Genomic DNA, 25,022 nt, shown 5'->3' on the forward strand with positions numbered 1-25,022 from the left:
TCGGCAAACACTGGGGCATTTTCTTCTAGTAAAAGTGGATGGGAGTTCAGTCTCCACCTGTATACCCTAGGGATGCTGGGCATCCCCAACAGCATGACGGAGTGAGCCCAGCCACCCTGTCTCCCCCCCCCCCCCAAAAAGGTTTCAGTTTGTTTTTGTTTTTCAATTGAGTTGTGCAGTTTATAGGTCACATTAAAGGTGGGCAAAGTTCTGAAATTATTTACCTTTGTCTCATTTTTTTTTTTTTACATCACAGAAACCTGACATTTTAACAGGGGTGTGTAGACTTCTTATATCCACTGTACTCATACAGATAACTTTAAACCATCCATCACTTGGATCACATGTGTCAAACACATGGCCCACAAGCTAAATCTGGCCTACCAGGCCATTTTATGTGTCCCTCGCACCTCTCCTGCAGCTGCGGCATCCCCCCTAGTCTCTGCCCCACCTTGTCTCAGCAGCAGAGAGGGGGACAGAACTCCCTCTGCAGTTCCTGTGCCACTCTGTGCAGTCATAGCACCCCCTAGTCTCCACCTCCCCTGGTCTCAGCATGCAGAAGACTCTGGCAGCTGACTCCAGTCCTCCTCGAGACCCTGCACGTTCTGCTTTCCAGCTTCTTCCCGGAAGCAGCACAAGGGGGGGGTGCACTGTGATGTAAAGGAAGGTAAGGGGGTGCCCTGGAAATCTGCTTAAAATTATTATGAGAACAATACAATTCTATAGCGTTTGAGAAGGAGGGTCGCACACCTCTGGTATCCACAAGAAACTTTATTGGAGATTGCTCAGACAGTTGTGGATTTGGGCAACAATTTAATGACACCTAACAAAATCCCATTTATACACAGAATTTGTGGGGTTTTTTTTAATCTTCCATCCAGGCCAAACTGTGGTGCACCAGCCCACCCCTCTCCCTTGGTCATCTGAGAACCCCTTATTTGTAATACAGAGTTGTTCCCAAACAGCCCACTGCAGGCTTCCTACTGTTCAATTTCTGAAAAACTGATGCATCAAAATATAAGCATATTTCCTCACTACCAAAGTTAGAACTGCCTTGGAAGTTTGAATTTGAGGATATGACAAATAAAGAGAAGAAAAATATTATATAACCTAGACATGACAAAACAAGCACATCTTGAGCAAGTGGGGCTCTCTCTGGAATCTGGCTGAAGTAGATTAAAGTGGATGTAAACCCTCTCCTATACCCAGAAAAGTGAACAGCCTCAGATGATACACAGGGATAAAACAAATCTCCCTACATACGTTTTACACGTATATCTGCTGTCTCCAGCTTTATATGTTCTTTAGAAAGTGAATATCGTGTTTGAAGTTTTACTTCCCCTTTCAGGAGGGGGAGTGGATTCTTGGCATACACTGTGTGACAGATGATTGGAAGAAAGGCGCACACACCCCTCCTCCATATAGGCAGAGGAAGAAAGAAACATGCAAACCTGTTCTGTGACATGACAAGCTTTCTGCTAATCTATTTATAGCAACCTCCCCGACACAAATTTTCAGCTGCTTTTATCTCCAGTGTCGGAGAACTTGTCAGAAGTTATCATGCTAATAACAGAGGAACGAAGCAGCAGAAAGACACGGGACTTAGAACTTTGGAAAAAGATAAGAAAACACTACAGATATATGTGCATATGTCAAATTTCATGAATCAGGTTTACATCCACTTTAAGGTAAATCAGTGGGCATTCTGAATTTAGCACAGTTGCAGTGTTTGCTGAATAGCATTAGAGGTTCATAAATTAGTTTTGCATTCACACCTATGTGTTGCAGCAACATGCGTTAAAACATGTTTTAATGTGTTACTGCAGCAAACATCAGCAGAATTGTCCTACTGCGGGGTGTTGCAGTGCCATTCGTGGCTTTCCAATAACCCAGGTATATAATTCACAACAAATAAAAAAAACTGAATATAGATTTTATTTGTGACTATCATCTAATGAACAACATTATGGACCCAGTCAGTTACATTGTTTCCTCTTGTGTTTGTATGTCAGAAACCTTGAAGTCCTCAGGAGCTCTGCGTCCCTTGAGAGGTGGGAACTGTAGAAAAAAAAAAAGTCATTGTCATATAAACAGAGCCTGTGGGACACATGGCATACAGGAGACACCTTAACTTTCAAGAAAATTATCATTAGAATTTTGTCCTTCGTGTATAAAACTAAATTATTTGTATGTTGTCTGTAGTAATGCTTTATTTTGCTGTAGAAACAGTATGCTACAGACAGTTCTCCTTAGACTACCCCAAGGACATATCATAGCAATCCTAAAGTGAATTTCTAATGGAGTCTAAGGGGACAGTGCTGAAGTACAGACAGGTACCTCCAACTACCCATGATGGTCTTCAGGCTGGTCCCATTGCCCTGTGGGGCCCCATATATCCTAGGACCAATTTGTTGATGAAGCCTTGATTTCTGCCCATGTCAAGAATGTATCCCATCGCTGGCATAATTTTAACCCATCCCCTCTAAAAAAAAAAAATAGACACTAGATTTAAAAAAAATGCCCTTTTTACTTGAATAAAGCAACGGTCACATGACACATCAGTCCCGAGCCTTCTCTTCTTTTTATACCCAGTGTAGTCCTTTGTCCGGTGTCTAAATCACTTTGCTCTGGTGACCATTATCACTGGGACTGAAGGTGAGGGCAAATCCAAAAATTCGAATTGTCACCAGAAAAGGAAGAGGGGGGGATCTTCCAATGGGGATTCTTGTTACAGTAACAACTGGAGATTTACCTCTCTTTGGAGAGATTTACTCTCATTTCCTGTGGTGTCTACAGGACAAAAGGTGAAGAGAAATCTCTTGCATGGGACATAGATGGTGGGGGCTTTAAAGTTTATCTCCAGGCTCCCCCTATCTTTCCCCTACCCCGCTCTAACTAATCGCTGACCATTGATGCCCTTTTTACTCACCTAAATCTGCAGTCTCTTCTCTTCTATTTACAGGAAGCGGGGTCCTTCTTCAGATGCCCATGTCACACTTGTGTGATACGGACACTTTTTATATAAGCTGTGCAGTGGTGGGGTTGGTTCTCTCAAGATCCAGAAGAGGAATCCCAGTTGTGACATCAGCATAAGGGGTCAAACTCATAGTAAGCAATTAGCAAGTTTAAGTAAACTGAATTTATTGAAGAAAAAAAGTCTGTTCTTTTCTTAAAATAAGCAAACAGTTGGCACCATACACATGCAAATTTGACGTACCTGGAAACATAGTTGTGTTATAAATTGGGCATTATCCCCAAGCATGGTTTTTTTTGGTGGAAAAGGGCATTATTATTCATGCGAAGTCTGGTGAGCACTGACTTATGTCTATAGTTAAAATGTATCCCTAGGCAAACGGTTTCATTTTAGTTTTGGATAAAATGGGAAAATATTAGACCCTCTGTCAAGTTTATCTTGCTGTATTTGTCCCTATTGGAGATATTTACCCTCTAATATTTGTTCTGGTGAGGACTGTCATCAAAACAGAAAGTGGGGAGAAATCCAACATTTTAGAGCTGTCTCCAGAACAAGAGGTGGGGGGAAATCTTCCATTGGGGACAACTAATTAAGAGGGTAGTTTCTCTCAATTTGAGAAATCTCTTCAACTTCCCATTGCATCTTTGGGACAAGTACAACCCCTGGCAAAAATGATGGAATCACCAGTCCCTGAGGATGTTCCTTCAGTTATTGTTGTGGAAAAAAAGCAGATCACAGACATGGCCAAAAACTAAAGGCATTTCAAATGGTAACTTTCTGGCTTTAAGAAACACTAAAAGAAATCAAGAAAAATAATTGTGTTGGCCAGTAACAGTTAGATTTTTAGAACAAGCACAGGGAATAAATTTAGGAAGCACTCAATTCTGAGGAAAAAATTATGGTATCATGAAAAACAAACAAAATAACACTCCAACACATCACTAGTACTTTGTTGCACCACCTCTGGCTTTTATAACTGCTTGCAGTCTCTGAGGCATTGACTTAATGAGTGATAAACAGTACTCTTCATCAATCTGGCTCCAGACTTCTCTGATTGCTGTTGCCAAATCATCTTTGCAGGTTGGAGCCTTGTCATGGACCATTTTTTTTTAACTTTCACCACAGATTTTCAATTGGACTGAGATCCGGACTGTTTGCAGGCCATGACATTGACCTTATGTGTCTTTCTTCAAGGAATTTTTTCACAGTTTTTGCTCTAGGGCAAGATGCATTATCATCTTGATAAATGATTTCATCATCCCCAAACATCCTTTCAATAGATGGGATAAGAAAAGTGTCCAAAATTTCAATGTAAACCTGTGCATTTATTGAAGATTTAATGACAGCCATCTCCCCAGTGCCTTTACCTGACATGCAGCCCCATATCATAATTGACTGTGGAAATTTGCATGTTTTCTTCAGACAGTCGTCTGCATAAATCTCATTGGAACGGCACCAAGCAAATGTTCCAGCATCATCACCTTGCCCAATGCAGATTCAAGATTCATCACTGAATATGACTTTCATCCAATCATCCACAGTCCACGATTGCCTTTCCTTAGCCCATTGTAACCTTGTTTTTTTGTGTTTAGGTGTTAGAGATGGCTTTCTTTTAGCTTTTCTGTATGTAAATCCCATTTCCTTTAGGCGGTTTCTTACAGTTCGGTCACAGATGTTGACTCCAGTTTCCTCCCATTTGTTCCTCATTTGTTTTCTTGTACATTTTCTGTTTTCAAGGCATATTGCTTTAAGTTTTCTGTCTTGACGCTTTGATGTCTTCCTTGGTCTACCAGTATGCTTGCCTTTAACCACCTTCCCATGTTGTTTGTATTTGGTCCATGTTTTAGACACAGCCGACTGTGAACAACCAACATCTTGTGCAACACTGCGTGATGATTTACCCTCTTTAAGGTGTTTGATAATCCTCTCCTTTTTTTCAATTGACATCTCTGGTGTTGGAGCCATGCTTCATGTCAGTCCACTTGTTGCAACAGCTCTCCAAGGTGTGATCACTCCTTTTTACCTACATACTAACAAGCAGATTTAATCTGATGCAGGTGTTAGTGTTTGTAATGAAAATTTACAGGGTGATTCCATAATTTTTCCTCAGAATTGAGTGATTCCATAATTTATTCCCTGTGCTTGTTCTATAAATCTAACTGTTACTGGCCACCACAATTATTTTTCTTGATTTCTTTTAGTGTTTCTTAAAGCCAGAAAGTTGCCATTTGAAATGCCTTTAGTTTTTGGCCATGTCTGTGATCTGCTTTTTTTCTACAACAATAAACAACTGAAGGAACATCCTCAGGGACTGATGATTCCATCATTTTTGCCAGGGGTTGTAGTAAGGAAAACTTCCTCAATGGTGCACAGAATGCAAAAATAAATAAATAAATACCCTGATGGGTTTTAACCCTTTTCTACTCAATCCAAAACTGCAACAAAAAAAAAAAGTACCAGTACATACATATACATACATGATGATGCATGAGGACCATTATGACTCACCAGTCTTTTTGTGAATGCACCAAAGTCCGATTGTCAGCATCATCCCAAGAAAGAAGGAACAGAGAGTAACTCCAATCACTGCAACAACTCCGACTTCCTGCACTGAGTATTCTGTAAAGGCACACAAAACAGCAGAGTGTCCTTATACTTATGGCTCATCATGTCTTTGTTAAAGCTCAACTGAACCCTCATTGTTTATTACTGTAGTGCAGTAAACTTCCCATTCAATAGTACTCCCCCCTCCCTGAGCAGCCCCTTTTAATTGGAGTAGTGTTCAGAGGGGAAATGTGGGAGCACTGAAGAGTCAGACCACTGCTTTATGTGAAAGAGCTGGTGTCGGAATCTATGTACTGCCAGCACAGGGCAATGTAAACCTTGCTACCGCACTTCGTTAAAAATACAGCATGACTACATTACAGTATCAAAAAGAATGGGTTCATTCGGTCTTTGGAAGAAAGGAAACTAGATGGAGGACAGAGCAAAGTAGTCTGTCTACTTTGGCCTCAAAATTGTAAATGCCGTGTGGTGTGTACAGCAAGCATTTACAAAGCTTTCAGTCAGTTTCAAACCTCTTTTTCAGAACCCTATCAGGTTTTTTTTTTTTGCTGTCTGTGCCCTCGTTGTGGAGACTCAACCTCTCTGTTTTTACTGGTGCCCATTATCCCCAAAAGTGGAAGAAAAGCCCAAATTTTGAGTAGTCACCAGAACAGGAATAGAAGGGAAATCTATTGAGATTTACACTTATGGGCTCAGGCACCCACGTGCAAGGTTTGTGTTTAACATCCTCAAACTGGAACTAAATTTGCTTCTAAAGTCTTCAACAAAGATAATCAAAGCTTTCCAAAAGCTGTACAAATGGCTTGCAGAAGCATGCTGTACACACAGCTCTTATACAGGCTGAGGCCCATGTGAATATGGCCTATATATATGGCCCCCTCCTGTCGGGAGAATATAATGGCTCCACGGGAGGGAGAACACTGCCGCTATCAATAATCGCATGTAAAATCCAACAGGCTGGTTGTACCCAAGTTGACTGATCAACTTGGGTACATTCAGCCTGTCCATACATGGTTCAGCAGGAACCGGCCGAAATTCAAACCCTCTATGGCCGGCTTTAGGATATGTACAGGCCGTAAGTTTCGCTTTATTTATTTTATACTAGAAGGCCATTGCCTTTCATGTCCTACATTTAGGGAGGAATATCTGTACACTGTGTATTGATATCTTATGTTTCTACTTCAATTGTGTACTGCTTCTATTTCTTTTTTTTTATTGCCTAAATTTCATTAAAAAAGAGGATATGTACAAGCAAACAGTTTATCCATAGCTTTGGAAGTCATTTTTGTATTATTTCTAACCCAGTAATGGTTGTATATTTGGTCAAAGAAAAAGAACACTGATGTCTGCAAGCAGTGGTTTACCTAATTTTTATTTACTTTATTTATTTTACTTTTTTTTTTGGTTTATCCATGTTTTTTCTGCAATTTTTTCTAATAGGTCATGTTAAATTAATTCCGTTGAGTATTTATGCTTTTGTCCCCTTTGAGCCCACCAGATGACATCTCCAGGGAGAAGTACAGCAAGCATATTTCTATTGTATCTGTTCATGGCCACCTCACAGAATCATGAAAGGGAGAAGATGGTAGCTGTTTGAACATAACCTGTACTGTCACGTGGCTCACCTCTGCCTGTAGAAAGTGGAGATCTCTTGTAACCTAAAAAAAAAAAAAAAAAAAATCACAAAAAGGCTTTTCACAATGGTTCTACTATGGGGGAGCCATATTAATTATTATGGTTTGCTCACCAGGTAGGGACTGGAGAGGATTGCGGGAAGGAGCGGAGATGGTAACCAGTAATGGCTGGGTCACAGTTCGATGGAACACTGGCTTCAAGAAGGAAGGTGAAGCAGAGAAGGGGGTGCAGGGCACACCAGGAATACGACACTGAACAAAGGGTGGTTAAAGGAAAGAAATACATTTGCTGCGGTACTTATACATGAGATAAAATTTCTCAGCTCCAACATCTAGCAGTCATATTCTATTCATAACACATTAATAATGCTAGATAATAAAAAAAGGGTATAGTCTTTCAGATTTTTAGATTCCTGTTATGGCACCATCACTAACTTAATCAGGATCAATACACTGTATTACCAAAAGTATTGGGACGCCTGCCTTTGAACTTTAATGGCATCCCAGTCTTAGTCCGCAGGGTTCAATATTGAGTTGGTCCACCCTTTGCAGCTATAACAGCTTCAACTCTTCTGGGAAGGCTGTCCACAAGGTTTAGGAGTGTGTCTATGGGAATGTTTGACCATTCTTCTAGAAGTGCATTTGTGAGGTCAGGCACTGATATGGACGAGAAGGCCTGGGTTGCGGTCTCTGCTCTAATTCATCCCAAATATGTTCTTTCGGGTTGAGGTCAGGACTCTGTGCATGCCAGTCAAGTTCCTCCACTCCAAACTCGTCCATTCATGTCTTTAAGGTCTTTGCTTTGTGCACTGGTCCAAATCATTTGGTGGAGGGGGGATTATGGTGTGGGGTTGTTTTTCAGGGGTTGGGCTTGGCCCCTTAGTTCCAGTGAAGGGGACTCATAAGGTGTTAGCATATCAAGACATTTTGGACAATTTCATGCTCCCAACTTTGTGGGAAACAGTTTGGAGATGGCCCCTTCCTGTTCCAACAGTGCACAAACAAGGTCCATAAAGACATGGATGAGCGAGTTTGGGGTGGAGGAACAGGACTGACCTGCATAGAGTCCTGACCTTAACCCCATAAACCTCCTTTGGGATGATTTAGAGTGGAGACTACAAGCCAGGCCTTCTCAACCACATCAGTGCCTGACCTTGCAAATGCGCTTCTGGAAGAATGGTCAAACATTCCCATAGACACACTCCTTGTGTACAGCTTTCCCAGAAGAGTTAAAGCTGTTATAGGTTTATCCTTTAATCTTACGGACTAAGACTGAGATACCATTAAAGTTCATGTGCGTGTAAAGGCAGGCGTCCCAATACTTTTGGTAATATAGTGGCTCTTACCGCCACCTCTAATGCAGTTGGAAATGGGAAGAGAGTAATCAAGGGGACTTTAAATGTGCCATAGCAAGAATAGTATACCAATATTTCTTAAAATAGGTGTTTACTATGGTCAAACTTATATGGAATAATATATATGTTTTTTTTAACAAATTTTAGCCATGCATTTTTAATCTTTGTAACAATAAAAATTCCATTGCATTTTATTCACTTGGTATGCTATCCTTTCTATGGAAAAAAGTCCCTTTTAATTACTCTATTTCCATTTCCAACTGCTTTGGGGGTGGAGGTAAGATATGATACAATACTGTATACGCTTGTTGTCGTCCCCCCTTTTCTGGCCTGCCAGGCTGCATGCTCAAATAAGGGCCTGGTATGGAATTTGGAAGTGACCCCACACTATTGTTTTCGTGGGGTTTCCCTTGTCATCCATAACAGACCTTCATCTAGAACAGTGGTTCTCGACTGCTGTCCTCAGGACCCACTAACAGGCCAGGTTTGCAAGATAACGGAAATACATCACAGATGATATCATTTGCTGATCAGTGATTGCAGTATTCTAGTCTGCATCTCCCCAAGGTAATACTTCAAATCTGGCCTGTTGGTGGGTCCTGAGGACTGGAGTTGAGAACCACTGATCTAGAATAAGGGTCTGGTATATTTTTTTTAGGAGAACCCCACATATTTTATTTAGGTGGGGTCCCCCCATTATATCTATTCCAGACTCTCATTTAGGATAGGGGTCTGGTATAGATCAATGGAATTCCCAGCTGGTTTGTTTGCAAATAATCAGGAGTGAGCCTGCTTGAGTGCCCCTACAGCAAGAGGCTTGCTATGGAGGCACTCTGCAGTGGGGAAGGAGCCAGGACCACTGGTGGGGGACCCAAAAAAAAGAGTATCGGGGTGCTCTGTGCAAAACCGTTACACAGAGAAGGTAAGTATACCATGTTTGTTATTTTTTCCTTTTTAGAATGACTTGGTCAACTTTAGTGCTTCTGCTGTGAGCTTTGAGGATGAATTTACTCCACAGTGCCTGCAGCTACCAAGGTCAGTGGAGGCTTGTTTTAAAAAAAAAAACCCTTAATCCTGCTCTAATTCCACCCACCAGCCACTATGCTGCTAGTGTGTCCCCTTTTCAGATTAACTGGCTGTCTTTGATTTCAACACTTTCTGAGGCACTGACAAAGGAAAAGCATGAAGTCACTTAAGCCAGAACACTATGTCTGTGTACTTGCTCCAGATCAGAGACCTGAAGTATTTAGGCCATTGTAATAGCATGAGAGTCAGGCAGGGGTGGTCAGCATATTTTTTTCAGCACAGGTGTTTTTACACAAATACACTTTATGTGACCAAGCATTTGCATATTACTGGAGTTCTCATAGAAATTATTTTGAGACAAAATTAAAAAAGAGCCACAGTAACTGGCCTAGTACACTCTTACATGGTCAATAGGTGAATACAAGGCACTATACCTGTGGTAGTTTTGTGACACCAGTGCTAGTGTCGCACTGAGTTCCCTGCAGACACAGCTCTACTCTACAGTGCAGAAATTGAATGGAGCTGTTGTAGAAATGGTCAAGCTGGAAACTGAAGCTCTTTCTGGGTGGGGTCTTGATGCAAGGCTTGGGTGTGACCAGTGTGAATGTCACACCAGCTGAGTATGGGCAGTCATTCACTAGAAGCGGGATATGGGATTGGTTGAATGGATTGGAGGAAGCGGAGAGAGAACACAGAGTCAAAGAGAGTCCAAGCGACGGCGGAGCAGCAGATAGAGACACCTAGAATAAAATGTTGAAATAACTAAAAAGACCTAGGTCAAGAAGGTGAACTGACCTAAAATAAGGTTTGTTATTTATTTATTGCTTTATGTTATAAAAACAATTTTAGGAAAATAATTTAGTAATTAATCTAATAGGAAAGAAAAAAAGGTCATACAGGTCACCTGACCTCAGCCTGAACTTGGCTTCCAACTTTCATGCTGCATATGCCTCCGTGTTCACACTGCTTGTCAGGGCCACGAACTAACAACTGCACAGCTGCAGAGTCCACAAGGCTATGTCCTGATACTTCCATGGACATACATAGTGACTAGGAGGGGTGAAAAAGCATGTTATTAGAAATGCTGTAATGGAGGCCAACAATTTTGTCTCTTGTAAGAATCATAATTATTTAGTTCAGTTAATAATTTTTACATGAAATTCACGTTGCCGAGAATGAACACACCTAGTGACAGGACTGCCATTAGGGCAAGCAGAGCAATTGTACCAGGGTCTCTTCTAACCCTTCACCTTCAGTTATCTGCATTACAAAATCCAATTAACCAATCTCGTAATAGGGGGGGGGGGGTTTAGGCACAGAGCTTAGATCCTGAGATATTTTTAGTGTCTGAAAAGGAGGGAATATCTAAAAATATGAGTGGACCCAGAATTTCACTCTCTCAAGAACACTACACTTCTTTAAATGGCAACATGAACCTATGATCATCATGGAACTGATTCTGTTCATGTTGCATTGTTCACCTTGTCCTACTAATGCTCAGTAGAAACTCCGCTACGGGCTCATGGTCAACAGTGCTGAAGGGAGACTCAGCTGTGATGGGTAACATGTCCTGACAGGGTCCCTTAAATATGGCGGCTGGTGGAAATTTGCTACCTATTATAGCTGCAACAGAAACTGTCATTCTGGTTTTATTGCCTTGAGTCCCTTAGTTAGAGCAAGCATTCATATAGAAACTTCTGACTTTTCTCTGACTCTTATTATCCAGATACTTGATCTGGGCCAGTGGCTTACAAAGCAGCGACATTGTTGGGTTTAAAATAACAGCTAGACATCCAGCATCTTCAGAAGAAAGTCATCAATGGTAGCTTCCATACATCTCTCAGCACTGATCCATCCATCCATCCAACCAGTTATTCAGCTAAGACAAGTCTGTTTTTTTTTTTTTGTTTTTTTTAAGGAATCGTATGATTTTGGTGGGTCATTGATGGGCAAATCATGTCACTATAGACGAGAAGACATTTGCCTGATTTACCAAGAACAGTGGGTATATGGTCATTTTACAAAGGTAATGCAAAAAGGACCCTTCTTACAGTACTACTTACTCCACCCAAAGCGGAACTTGTGTGGTTGTGGACATTTTGACATGTAGTGGAGAATGACTCTGAAGGAACAGCCTGTGGGAATTTTTTTAAGTGGAATGATCTGAGCCATGGTGGAGGCCCTAAACAGAAAACAAAAAGTTTCTTCATTTGTTTTCAATCTAAATTTATTGAAATATTTCCATACAAAATTACACAACAATAGATAGTATACATATGCCAAAGGCAATCCGAAAAACATACTGCAGTATAAAGACTTACATAGTATATGACATATAACGTATAGACACCCCACGAGAGCCCTTATCCATAAGTGGCATGGACTAATAAAAATGTTATTGGGTATAGTAGATCAGTGCAAGAACCTGTCTCCAATAAAAAATAGAATGATACAATGGACTACTCAGATTGTTGGGCCCCTAAAATGAATAGCCAAATCATATCCTAATAATACTAACAAGATTGTAGTCCGTGGTTTACTAATCCCCATCCTTAACTCCTGTAAGGGTATAAAGCATATCACACAAAAAAGGTGGGGGAAAAAAAATATATCGTATGGGGGAAAAGACAAAAACACAAAAAAACAAAGAAAAAAAAAAAAAACAAGGAAGAACGTAGAAGGGGGGGGGAAGGGAGGGGGATAATAAAAGTAAGTTTCTTCATTTGAGAGTCGATTAATTTTGTGTGAGAATATGGTGGAACCACTAAGGTGGAAACATGATGCTTTAGGGCTGTTTCTCTGCTAAAGGTACAGGCCGACTTTGCCGCATTGAGGGACCAATGGATGGGGCCATGTATTCTAAAATATTGGATGAGAACCTTCTTCCCTCAACCAGAGCACTGAAGATGGGTCTTCCAGCATGACAATGACCCAAAATATACTGCCAAGCCAACAAAGGAGTGGCTAAAGAAGAAGCAAATTAAGGTCACGGAGTGGCCTAGCCAGTCTCCAGACCTTAATCCCATTGAAAATTTATGGAGGGAGCTGAAACTTCGAGTTGCCAAGCGACAGCCAAGAAACCTTAAGGATTTAGAGAAGATCTGTAAAAAAAAAAAAAAAGTGGACCAAAATCCCTCCTGAGATGTGTGCAAACCTGGTCACCAACTACAAGAAACGTCTTACCTCGGTGCTTGCCAACAAGGGTTTCTCCACCAAGTACTAAGTCATGTTTTGCTTGGGGATCAAATACTTAACTTATAGCATTTGTTTTATGTGTTTTTTCTGTATTTTTGGTTGATACGCTGTCTCTATCATCTAAAATACACCTATGATAAAAAATTATAGACCCTTCATTTCTTTGCAAGTGGGCAAACTTACAAAATCTGCAGGGGATCAAATACGTATTTCCCCTACTGTATATTTGGTTTGGGGGAAAAGCAATTTTTAAAATGGATACTATGCAAACCCTTGTGATATTGATACAGAGGTCTTTCTTGAAATTGGTACACTGAGAATTTATTAAATGTATATGGTCCCATACAAGAATAGCCGGCAAACTCCTTACCTTAGCTTACATAAAACACATGTGGGGATAGCTTTTCTTAACTCTCTTAAATACCATATGGCAACCCACCTCTCCAGAGTGTAGAAATAATAAACACAAACAGTGGACGGCCACACACTGAACAAAATTTAGCCTGTCCAGCAAGGGAATTTCCATCACTGTATGGCCAGCTTTTTAGACTTCCTCCATGGTGTAAAGCTCAAAACCCCAGTAGACATTAGGTCAATTGTATACCTTTCAAAAGACAGCCGGTGACTTCAGCAACTCCTCCAATTTCTCTCTGCTACCCTAAAACAAGATGCAACTCACACCATTAGAGTAATTGTAGTCTGAGTCTGGTCACCCCTGTCACTCAGTCTCCTTAACTCCTCATATGGCCACCTAAATCTTTTACAAATTCCTTTTTGCTCAAATGGAAGAAAAATCTTGGCACTTTGTGTTCATCTGGTCAGTGAGATGATATCCTATATTTCTCTCATTATTCTTTCATAGCCAATAGGTTTCAAGAATCAGGTTCTAAGAACCTGACACCAGGTGGTATCGCCAGCACACCCCTTCAAACCTACCCCTAATACTGACCTTCCTGCCCTATCCCTGCCCCTTTCCTCAATTTTAAAACTCACCAAATCTCCCTAGACTGACTTTCCGCCTTCTCCCGTTAGAATATTCCTATCCTATTACTCTGTTGAAAACAAAAGACTGGAATGATGACACATACTACACTGAGATTACTGCTTCCAATGGTATGCAATTTCTGTCTTTAGTCATTTGGTGTCAAGCTGCTGGGGCCAATTTACTCTTTTTACTGCTTTAATAGCATTCTTACTGTGGCATAAGGTTAAATAAATAAAAAACAATAAAGTTGTTCAATATTTTTTATTTTTTTTTAAGCATACACCCCGTCCATGTACTGCTCTATTGCATGCTGTAACCATATTTTTTTCATATATTTTGAAAAAATAAATAAATAAATAAACAATCTAATTAAAAAAGGAAATTAACTGAAACTATTAAAACGAATTAAAAGCTATTACAACTAATTAAAACTAATGTAAGGAAACCTAATTAAAAATTGTAATAAATCCAACCTAAATAAAGAAGACTAATTAAAAATGATGCTAACTGATGGGGCAGGAGGCGGAGCCTAGCGGAGCAGACATGCATTGTTAGAGCTCCACACCGCTGAGGAGAGAAGAGAACAAAGCGGAGCCTGCAGGCTCAAAAGGTATCCATTTGAACCTTTTTGCCCCAGGGAACAAACTGTGAAAGTTTGGGCAGGAAATATGGTACTGGGAGGAAACCGTGGCAGAAATAAAAATCACCTCACAAAGAGCTCACAGGCACTCACTGCAGCTGAAGCAGCTCCAGTCACCTCACAAGATACAGCATCAGGGCGCTCTCACAGACAGAAAATGTCACAGCAAGACTTTCCATTTGAGTCAGATACAGAACAAATCCTCTCACAAACTTCTCCACAAGCCTCCTCAGCATCCTCAGCAATATTATTACAATTTGAAAAGATGCTTCATAAGGCTTTAAAACAAACCTCAGACCAAATAACAAAAAGCCTAACCAAAGAAATAAGAGAGCTGGGAAACCGCACTGCAGCCTTAGAAATAAAAATGGATGAAATTGAAATTACAACCCAAGAAAATATAACAGAATTGGAACAATTAAAAAAAGAGAATTTAATACTTCAAACTAAGCTCGAAGATTACGAAAATAGAGCCAGACGTTCAAACTTGCGCATAAGGGGAATACCTGAAACTGTGACAGACCTGCAATCTACTATTACTGCTCTATTACAAGAACTAAAGCCAGATATCCCTATTGAACGTTTAGAACTGGACAGAGTACACAGAGCCCTCACAGCCAAAAAGAAAGATGGACCCCCACGTGATATAATCACAAAATTTCATTATTACAGAACGAAAGAACAAATTCTAATTGCTGCAAGAGAAAAAAAGGAACTTAATTTTCAAGGACACAATTATCAAATTTTTGCTGACCTATCCCAACTTACTATTACTAAGAGACGATCCATGAAACCCCAACTAATGGAACTGCAACGCCACAACATTATGTATCAATGGGGCTTCCCCTTTTCAGTCAGATTTAACTACCAAGGTACAATTTACAGAAGCAGATCAGCAGATGAACTACAACAAACCCTTTTAAAATTAAATCTGACAGAACCCACAAGCAGCAACTCTCCCACACGCAGAAGAATGGCATCATCTTCACCTTCAGGCAGCACCCAGAAAATTTCAGAACAAAATGGGAATCATCATTCTCACAAAAGAGGCCGTTATGCCACATCATCCATGGACCAAGAAGATTCAATGGACTGACATCCTAATTCCTGATATCTCTTCATTTATTATACTAAGAGATGGTTCTCTATAAAAAAACCTGTATTTATAACTGAATGTAACTGCATTCTGATAGTCACACACTGTGTGGGATCATGTTACATTCCAGTTATATTTCTTATTACTTCTGATTCATATAGCCTTAGAATGTATAAGTGAAATAAGGAAATTCTTGTTCAGTTATATATTATCAGGTAATAACAATAGATTTATTACTTTTTAGGACAAATATGTTCAATAATCCAGAAGTAATGGAAGCTTTTTCTTTCTTTTCTTAAAACAAATATATTATTACCTAACTAGTTCCTAGAATTATGTTTTTGTTTATTCTAATCTAAAGCAATACAACCTCAATTTTATGAGTTAACATATCTAAACAGTTACATATGAATAAAATATGTAATTGTTTACTCTAAAAGGGTTAAAATCCCAAAATAACTCAAACTATCTTCATCAATACCAAAGTTATTAACAGTACCTTTCTAACTGAATTATTTAGCCTAGGGCAAGACTAACCATATACAACCACCCTGGAATAAATAATTTCAACAAAAACTATATTCTGCACTCCAATTAATGAAACATCATTTTGATGTCTTTTGACATAGCACTTCTCTCCTGTAAGCGGAAGATCCATGTACCCCCATTAGCCCTCCTCATTCTCCCAACCATATTATGTGGGAGTGTGACGAAGGCACTTATTCCCCTGAGAGAGATATTTATTCTCTTTCACGGGTAAATTGTGATTACTTGCAAAAAATAATTTATACAATGTATCATCTAATCTCATATGTTTTTTGTTTACTCTTTACTCCAGAATTCACTGGTTTCTTTTCTATCTATTCATCTCTTCAGTCCACACAGGTTGATCTGCGCAGTCAGCTCTGCATAACAAAAAGTAAGTCAAAACTATTTGATCTATTGCCATGGCACCACTGAATATACTTTCCCTGAATGTTCAGGGAATAAATGTCCCTCAAAAAAGGACCAAAGCCTTCCGTACTTTCCATAACAAGAAGGCTCACATAGTATGCCTCCAAGAAACACACTTCACCAAAGATTCTACTCCAAAATATATTTCTCCTTTTTATCAACAAATTTACACGGCTTCTGCCTGTACCAAGCAAAGGGGAACTCTAATTGCATTTCACCGATCCACACCATTCACCTTATCATCAGAAATTAAAGACCCAGAAGGTAGATACCTGATACTCATGGGTTATATAATGGATACAGCAATCACGGTGATTTCCTACTACGCTCCTAACAAACAACCTACACCATTCCTCTCACATATATTACAAGTGATTAATACACACAAAATAGGAACAGTGATAATGTGCGGGGATTCGAACCAGGTCCTCCTCCCATTTCTAGATAAATCACCTTTTACACCATCCAAAATAACCTCTAGATTACCTTTTTCTCAACTTCTTTCCAAATACAATCTGGTAGATTCGTGGAGAGAAAGTAACCCAATGAAAAAGAAATTCACTTATTTCTCGCACCCTCATCAAACCTTCACCAGAATAGATCATATTTTTCTAACAATAGGAATGATACCAGAAATTATTGCATCAGATATAATTCCGATTCCGTGGTCTGACCATAATGCAGTATACACTACTATAGCCTCAGCCATACCAAAAGCGCATGACCCAACGTGGTACTTACCGGACATAATGCTCAAACACCTACTACATCAGATGGCCATTGAACAAGCTTTAAAGGAATACATATCAATTAATAATACAACAGACATCTCCCCAATAACACTGTGGGAAGCTCATAAGCCTGTCTTGCGTGGTACAATACAAAGACAAATGGCACTATTTAAACGGGAACGCAAAAATCTAGCAAAAAAACTAGAACTCAATTTTAATGCAGCCTACATATCATTTCAAGATAATCCATCTCAGAGTACAAAATCTCATCTGGAAAAATCTAGATTGGAATACGATCTATTTCTCACTGAGTCAGTTGATAAATCCCTCAAACGCTCCAAACACAATTTCTACATGAATACAAACAAACCAGGTACATATTTGGCTCGGGCATTAAATTCAACTAACAAATCTTTCAAACCAATACGCTTGAAATTATCAAAAAATGTTTACACTTGTAATCCAGTTAAAATAGTCCATAAATTTCACTCACATCTCGCAACTTTATACAAGACAAACAATGAATTTAATCCTACAGAGGCTGAATCCTTCTTCTCAAAAATAACCTTACCTGAGTTATCTCAGAATCAAAAAAGCAGTTTGGATGAGCCTATAACTATAGATGAAGTTGCTAACGCCATAAAAGACCTAAAACTTAACAAAAGACCAGGCCCAGACGGCTACTCAGCTTTATACTATAAAACATTCTCAGAAATACTCTCTCCCATTCTCACTGAAACTTTTAACAAACTTCTAGATGGACATTCTTTTCGGCAAGAAACATTAATGGCAATTGTTTGTATGATCCCAAAACCCCTTTCTGATGATACTTCCTGTGTGAATTATCGGCCTATCTCTCTGTTAAACCTCGATATTAAATTATTAGCAAAAATAATAGCAAAACGCCTCGATAGCATTATAGGAAAATTAATACATAGAGATCAAGTAGGCTTCATGCCAAATAGACAGGCAGGCGATAATATACGCAGGGCAGTGTTATTGGCACATATTGCTAAAAAACGGAAAATCCCTTTATGTTTTCTATCTCTCGATATTAAGAGGGCATTTGACACAGTATCCTGGCAATATATGCAATATTCATTACAAAAATGGGGTTTTGGACCCCACTTTTTAACATGGATCAAAGCATTATATAATAAACCCAAAGCCTATATAAAATATGCTGGATACAAATCTGAAGCCTTCAATATCGAAAGAGGTACCCAACAGGGTTGCCCATTATCTCCCTTATTATTTGCCCTTATACTCGAACCCATGGCCCAATACATCAGAACAAACCAAACTATAACTGGCATTGAAGTAGGAGGTATTACACACAAATTATGTATATTTGCAGACGATATATTACTTTTTCTATCATCACCACAGGTCTCTGGTCCTAACTTAATACCAGCTCTTGATGGATTTGCAGCCCTATCTGGCCTTATGATTAATCCTAAGAAATGCCTAGTGCTTAATATTTCACTCACAAACATGGAATTGATCCCGGCTAGGGCTGCACTCCCATTCACATGGGCAGAAAAATCAATCCCATATCTTGGAATTCATTTAACAGCATCTCATTCTGACTTATTCTCAACCAATTATCCTCCTGTATTAAGACAGATCACAAATCTAATAAAACAATGGTCGCAACTTCCTTTATCCTGGATAGGGAAGATTAATGCAATCAAAATGACTATTCTACCCAAATTGCTTTATCTATTCAGAGTCCTCCCTATTCCAATTCCTTCCTATTTTTTGAGAATAGTACAAAAAAGAGCAACTTCGTTTATATGGGGCTCTTCTAAACCACGTATACCTATACACACACTACATCTTCCCAAAAATAAAGGAGGCCTGGGATACCCTCATTTTACTAACTACTACAGAGCAGCACATTTGGCCAGTCTGTCCAAATACCATGCAAAACAGGAAATCCCGTTATGGGTATTTATAGAGGCTTCAGAAAATGACCCTCTATTAATATCAAATTTATTATGGCTTGATCCTAAAGACCGCTTTAAAATTCATAATCCCATAACTAAACACTTCTTATCTCTCTGGGATAAACTAAAATCCAAATATCAGTTACAATCTCCACACAATCCTCTCCTCTCTTTTATCAGAAATCCGGCCTTTTATCCGGCATGGATCTACCCAAACTCTTTTAAAGCTTGGACAACATCAGGCATTCAGACACTAAATGACTTCATAGCATCTAAATCATTCCTTTCATTCCCATCACTTAGAGAAAAATATGATCTACCAAACTCTGAGATATTTAGATATCTCCAAATCAAAAATTTCTATACACCATTCCTAAAGGGGGATACACCATTATCCCAATTATCCATTTTTGAATCAATCTGTACAAAAGATCCATTTGCTAAAGGTACAATTTCATCACTTTATAATCAATTATATGGAGTAGCAAATCTTAATAGACCCTCTTACGTTCAGAGGTGGGAGGAGGACCTGGGACGAACTTTAGAAGACACGGACTGGTCTAACATATGGCTCACATCTAAGTCATCTTCACCCAACATCTTAGCACTGGAGACAAATTATAAAGTCCTAACTCGCTGGTGTACCTTGTACCCGCTAGAGTGGCAAAATATTCACCTAATACCTCAGCTCTTTGTTTTCGAGGATGCCCAGAAATAGGCACATATTTACACATATGGTGGACGTGCCCAGTAATCCAAACCTTCTGGAAGGAAGTCTTCGTGATTGCATCTAAAATATTTAAAAAAATAATACAACCAGATCCATATTTAACTTTACTTAATCTAAAACCGGAATGGTTAACATTCTCTCAATTCAAACTTATGATCCAACTAATAACGGCTGCAAAACAAACAGTGGCCAAGGCATGGAAATCTCCTACATTGGTACTAGCAGAAACAATTCACAGAATGAATAATACAATGTCCCATGCTAAGATGGTAGCCATCGATCAAAATCAAATTCCAAAATTTGAAAAACTTTGGCATCCTTGGATAAAACAACAGTTCCTGTCAAACTTCAATGACTCTGTCCTGTTGCCATGGTAACAGATTAAATGACTTACAGAGACACCCATTCTAAGGCTTCAAAGAGAACTAAAAAGAATAATAAACTGACGAGCGGGACAACCTTGTGGACCATACCTCTACCTTTCAACCCTTTTTCTTCTTTCTCTTTCCTTTTCTCCACCTTACGATTAAAGCTCATTATCAGAATTTATTTGACCTATATACACTCTACTTGTAAACAATATGTATAATAGGTATAAATCATTTAAATACCCACAAAAGTAACTAAGGAAATGATATATATATCTTTAATTTAGGTTTACGTGAACCCAATGTTTAATATTTGAAATTTCATGATATTTACCTATATAAACCCTACTGTAAAACAATGAGCTTACTTTATAGATCCTTGTAAACTTACTTTATGTATCTTTATAACATTGTATACTCAAACTTCTTTTGACAAGGAAAAATGATGCTAACTAATTAAAACTAATTAAAGAAAACAAAATTAATAAAAAAACATATATATCCGGATTTAGGAGTCCAATTCAATGACTCACAGAGGGAGAAGAGCCTATACTTTGCCCAGAAGTCATCCATAGCCACCAGAGCCCAAGAGACATGCTATAAAATGATGACCAGATGGTATAGAGTGCCTACTACTCTGCACTGTTTCCAAAGTCCCCAGTCTTTGCTGGCGTTGTGGTGTGGAAGAGGGAACGATGCTCCACATCTTTTGGGACTGCCCCAAAATCAAACCCTACTGGCTGGAGGTGGCACGCACGATCAAGCACCTGACTAACGGCACTCTGGAGGGGGATCCCAGGGCTTGCTTGCTGCACCTCTCTAAGCGACCCATCAAGAAATACAAAGCCTCCCTTACCATCCAGTTATTAAACGCCGCCAAGGCATGCATCCATTTGTGTTGGAGATCAGAGACTCCACCAACGAAATCCCAGTGGTTTAGTTCAAGGTGAATGAACTAAGAAACATGGAGGATCTCACTGCCACCTTGTACGGTAGGGAGGAGGCCTTCCGGGAGACATGGCGACCATGGCAACATTACATCTACACTGAAGCATACCTCCGAGAGGTTACATAGCCTGATTAATCCCTGGGGCTCGGCTTACTCCCTAGTCGGGGGGCACCGTCTCCATCTACTTTTCTACCCCGCCTCTTCACCCCTCTACCTTCTTACCTACCCCTCACTTTACCCCCCCTCCCCCGATCCGGGGTGTCCTATCCGCCCCGTCCTTCCTCTCTCCCCTAGTCCTCCCTTCCCCAAATTGCTCCCAGTCATGGGCTGGTCTAGTCAGATAATATGAATATCCTATTTTACATCACCCGTTGTTGTGTCCCATGGCTGGGCTCAGCTAGTACTCGGGAGGCAACCCTTCCAGACAGCTGTGAATGTGTTTCTCACTGTATGGCTCTGGTAGCTATACTAGCCTAAGTGGGTTATTAAGATAACAGTCTGAAAGCCTCCCCTGTTTAGCACACGGACAGCTCCATCATACAGCCTCACTCGTACATGTATTCTACAGAGTGCACAACCGAGGGAATCGATATTTGACACTGCTGATATAACATCTAACCCTTTCTGTTACACGTTTCTGTTTTTCTTGTATAAACTGTCATCTGTTTTTGACTGTTAAACTGAATTACAAAAAAAAAATAAAACATATATATCTAACTTAATTAAAGAAAGCTGCATAAAAACAATACAACAAATTAAAATCTATTCCATCTAATTAAAACTAATTCAAGAAAAAAATTAATTAATTAAAAACGGTGGTGCCGTTCAAACAGCTCAAACATAAAACTCTCCTGGATAATGCTTTATGAACGTATGACTGCAATTTTAAATGATAAAATACAAAAGTTCAAAAAGATCTGGAGCCCCTGATGGGAGACCCTAGAGCAATATTGGCGCAGAAAAGCCGGCGGGGGACAGGAATTGGGGTGCGGGGTCACTATCTAAATATCTAACTCTTTCCTCCTTTACTTCTTTCCTCCTTTACTCAACCTGTCATTCTTTACGTTCAACCATCTCTTCTCTTCAATATCCATGGTACAATGCTTGTCATTTTACAGTGAGATTGTATTGCAGGGGATGAAAAAAGAAAACCAGAGAGCCAAGCATAAATTATATGCTATCAAAAGCTAAAGCTTTTTTTTTTTTTTTTTTTTTACTATCTTTGGCTATGAAACCACGTAGGAGGTGTGCAAAATAGTCTGTCATATGAGCCATATTCATGTACTAGTTCTGTATTTGTACCTGTATTTAAATAAATAGATGCTATATAGTTTGTTGTAACACACAGATTCATAAGTTCAATGCAAGCAGTACTGCTGTATGTATAATCACACATGTTCATAATGTAGCATTCCTATTCTCAAGGAATATCAAGAAAATGTGATTTCTATTATGTTTCCTAATCCCCCATTCCTAAACACTTACCTGCCTCATGACACCAATCCAGCGCTGTCTCAGCTGCAGCACTCCTGTCACTTCCTGGTCTCACTGGAGACATTTAGGTCGTGTTCACACATATGAGAATTGGGTGTGGGTTTCCCCGCATCCAATCCACAACAGGCAAGTGTGACCGGCTCTCAATGTAGCCGGTTCACACATGTCTGGGGCAGCCGAGGTCTGGACTGAAAAAGGGTCCGGTGCGTCTTTGGGTCCGGTTCAGGTGTGAATTCAGGCAAAAATACGGACCTGAATCGCACCTGAACCGGTGTACAGGAACGCATTGTAAACCCAGGAAGGAACCCACGGTCTCACATGTGTGAACCTGGCCTTAGGGCAGTGGGAGCCATAGGCTTCTGCTGCTGTTAATTTGTTGTGAGCAGGAAGTGGGGGTGTGGCTTACAAGGGCTGTGTGTGTCTATGGATGCACACAGCCTGGCTTGAAAGCAGTTGCCTTATTAGCACCCGGCAGAACAGCATGCTTTCTGTGCAATATCATTGCACAAAGCGGGTACGAATTACCTTTTTTTTTTATTAGACTTTAGTATCACTTTAACTTATTGTTTACATTAACTTCCAGAACAGGAAAAATAGATAATACAAAAAAGGCAGAGAATTCAGTACTGTGTACCTTGCACCATTCGCAAACAAAGGGTGATGAGAATCAGTAGCTGCATTCCGTTTGCACTTGAACAGAACTCATACAGACGAATCTGTAAGATAACAGAAAAAGAGTCCTTTTAAAAATGAAGGAATATCAGTTTAACGAAAAGGGAGCAAGCTTCCCCCATCAGATATCACATTTGAAATTAAAATGATAAAATATTTTACTTTAGACTAATCATTGATTTTGAAATTACGAGATTCAATATGTTTGCTCTAGAGTTCACCTGTCATCAGCTGAAGAGTGGACAGGAGTCAATGAAATAGTCGGATAAAGTCAATCAGAAGCCATGAAATCAGAGAACAGCTTGACATACACAGAGCCTACAGACAAGCAAGCAGACTACAATAAATGATTTTTACCTGATGGAGCGGAGCTGTAGAACAAAGCAGTAGGTTGTCTAAATTCAATAACCAAACAGTTCAGATTTCACCTTTAGATCCACTGTACAGAAATTGTGCACCTCCCATCGTCCAGACATCACCCCACTACCTGTGTCCTGTCCTTCAACCTCTTCTTCCATTTCCATCAACACAAGAGCAAGCAGCCTTGTCCTGACAGAGTAGATCAGACACAACAAAACGTATACAAGCTGACGCGGCGTATGTAAGATGATCATATGGGTGGACGACAAGTAATCCAGCTCACCTTGATGATCAGTATGTGGCATAGCTAGAGTATTAGCTGGAATAGTGTGTTCTAAGTCAGCCCCATCAAGTGGAATGAGCAGATCAATTCAGGAGAGTATATTCCTGTAACAAACTGTGCACTCAAGGAAATGTGGAGTTGGACATTGCTGATCTCACTCTGAAAATGCTGATCTGAAATATGAAGATCAGATGTTCCGACATACTTTGTTGCATTCTTGTTCTGGATCACTCAAAAGCCAGAGACAGCCAGACAACTAATAATAATAACAACTCCGATAGCTATCTCAGTGCATGTCCTCTTTTAAGACCCACTCTGGGATAAACCTAATTTTTGACCATCCCTTTCTCCCACCCCCACCTAATCCATGTAGATATCCAGTTTTTCCTCCTTACCTTGTAAAGCCAGATATACTCAACAAAATTCCCCTTCCAGGTCCCACGCCGAACCTTGTTCCGGGTGGGGGGAACTACTGATACCTCCCAAGATCACCGGTCACCTGTCATGCCCCAACAGATGGAGTTGTCCTCTTCTGGCTCATGAGAGAACCCCATCATTGGACTTCCAATAGGATGACACATAATACAGCTCACCTTGATGCACAGTATGTGGCATGGGCAGGGTATTAGCTGGAGTAGTTGCTCTAGGTCAGGCCCCATTGGGAAGAATGCGCAAATTCTATTCAGGTGAGTATATTCCTGTAAGAAAATGTGCACCAAGAAAATGCTGATTTGAAGTATGCAGATCAGATACTCTGAATTACTGTGTTGTATTCTTGTTCTGGGTCACTCAAAAGCCAGAGGCAGCCAGGCAACTAGTCATTTCAGTATTGACAACCCCCATAGTTTTTTATGTACAGGTTCCCTTTAAAGGGGGATAAACCTAATTTTTGACCATCCCTCCCACCCCTTACTAATCCATGTTGATATACAGTTTTTTCCTACTTACCAGATATACTCAACAGGTCCCTTAATGCCTTGTTCTAATTCTAACAATTAGAAAATTGAACAAATGTTCTAAAAACAAAAATCTATTAGTGTATGGATGGCTTTAACATTTTTT

The 25,022-nt window shown here is 39.8% G+C and overlaps 1 protein-coding gene across 1 annotated transcript; it reads right to left on the bottom strand.

Annotated features, from left to right (window-relative positions):
- Positions 1-879: 879 nt before the first annotated feature.
- On the bottom strand, positions 880-24,281 carry TGFBR3L (transforming growth factor beta receptor 3 like). The gene is made up of 8 exons (XM_073622428.1): positions 23,280-24,281; positions 11,618-11,736; positions 10,464-10,604; positions 9,989-10,294; positions 7,287-7,425; positions 7,165-7,197; positions 5,483-5,593; positions 880-2,058 (listed from the first exon to the last, which is right to left on the bottom strand). Exons 1-8 carry the CDS (start codon positions 23,323-23,325, stop codon positions 2,027-2,029), a joined length of 927 nt encoding a protein of 308 aa, XP_073478529.1. The 5' UTR covers positions 23,326-24,281; the 3' UTR covers positions 880-2,026.
- Between the last annotated feature and the right edge of the window lie 741 nt (positions 24,282-25,022).

This window comes from Aquarana catesbeiana, linkage group LG03 (genome assembly GCF_042186555.1).
Source record: "Aquarana catesbeiana isolate 2022-GZ linkage group LG03, ASM4218655v1, whole genome shotgun sequence".
NCBI classification, from domain to species: domain Eukaryota; kingdom Metazoa; phylum Chordata; class Amphibia; order Anura; family Ranidae; genus Aquarana; species Aquarana catesbeiana.

What these genes read in the sequence shown, in the direction of transcription:
- TGFBR3L (XM_073622428.1), bottom strand. Translation starts at nt 23,325, where the DNA reads ATGCAGCTACTGATTCTCATCACCCTTTGTTTGCGAATGGTGCAAG. An exon ending in CAAGTTCCGCTTTGGGTGGA is followed by an intron (nt 10,605 to 11,617) that starts GTAAGTAGTACT and finishes CACCCCTCCTAG; the next exon opens with TCACTATGTATGTCCATGGA. An exon ending in TCCTCTCCAGTCCCTACCTG is followed by an intron (nt 7,198 to 7,286) that starts GTGAGCAAACCA and finishes TTTTTTTTTTAG; the next exon opens with GTTACAAGAGATCTCCACTT.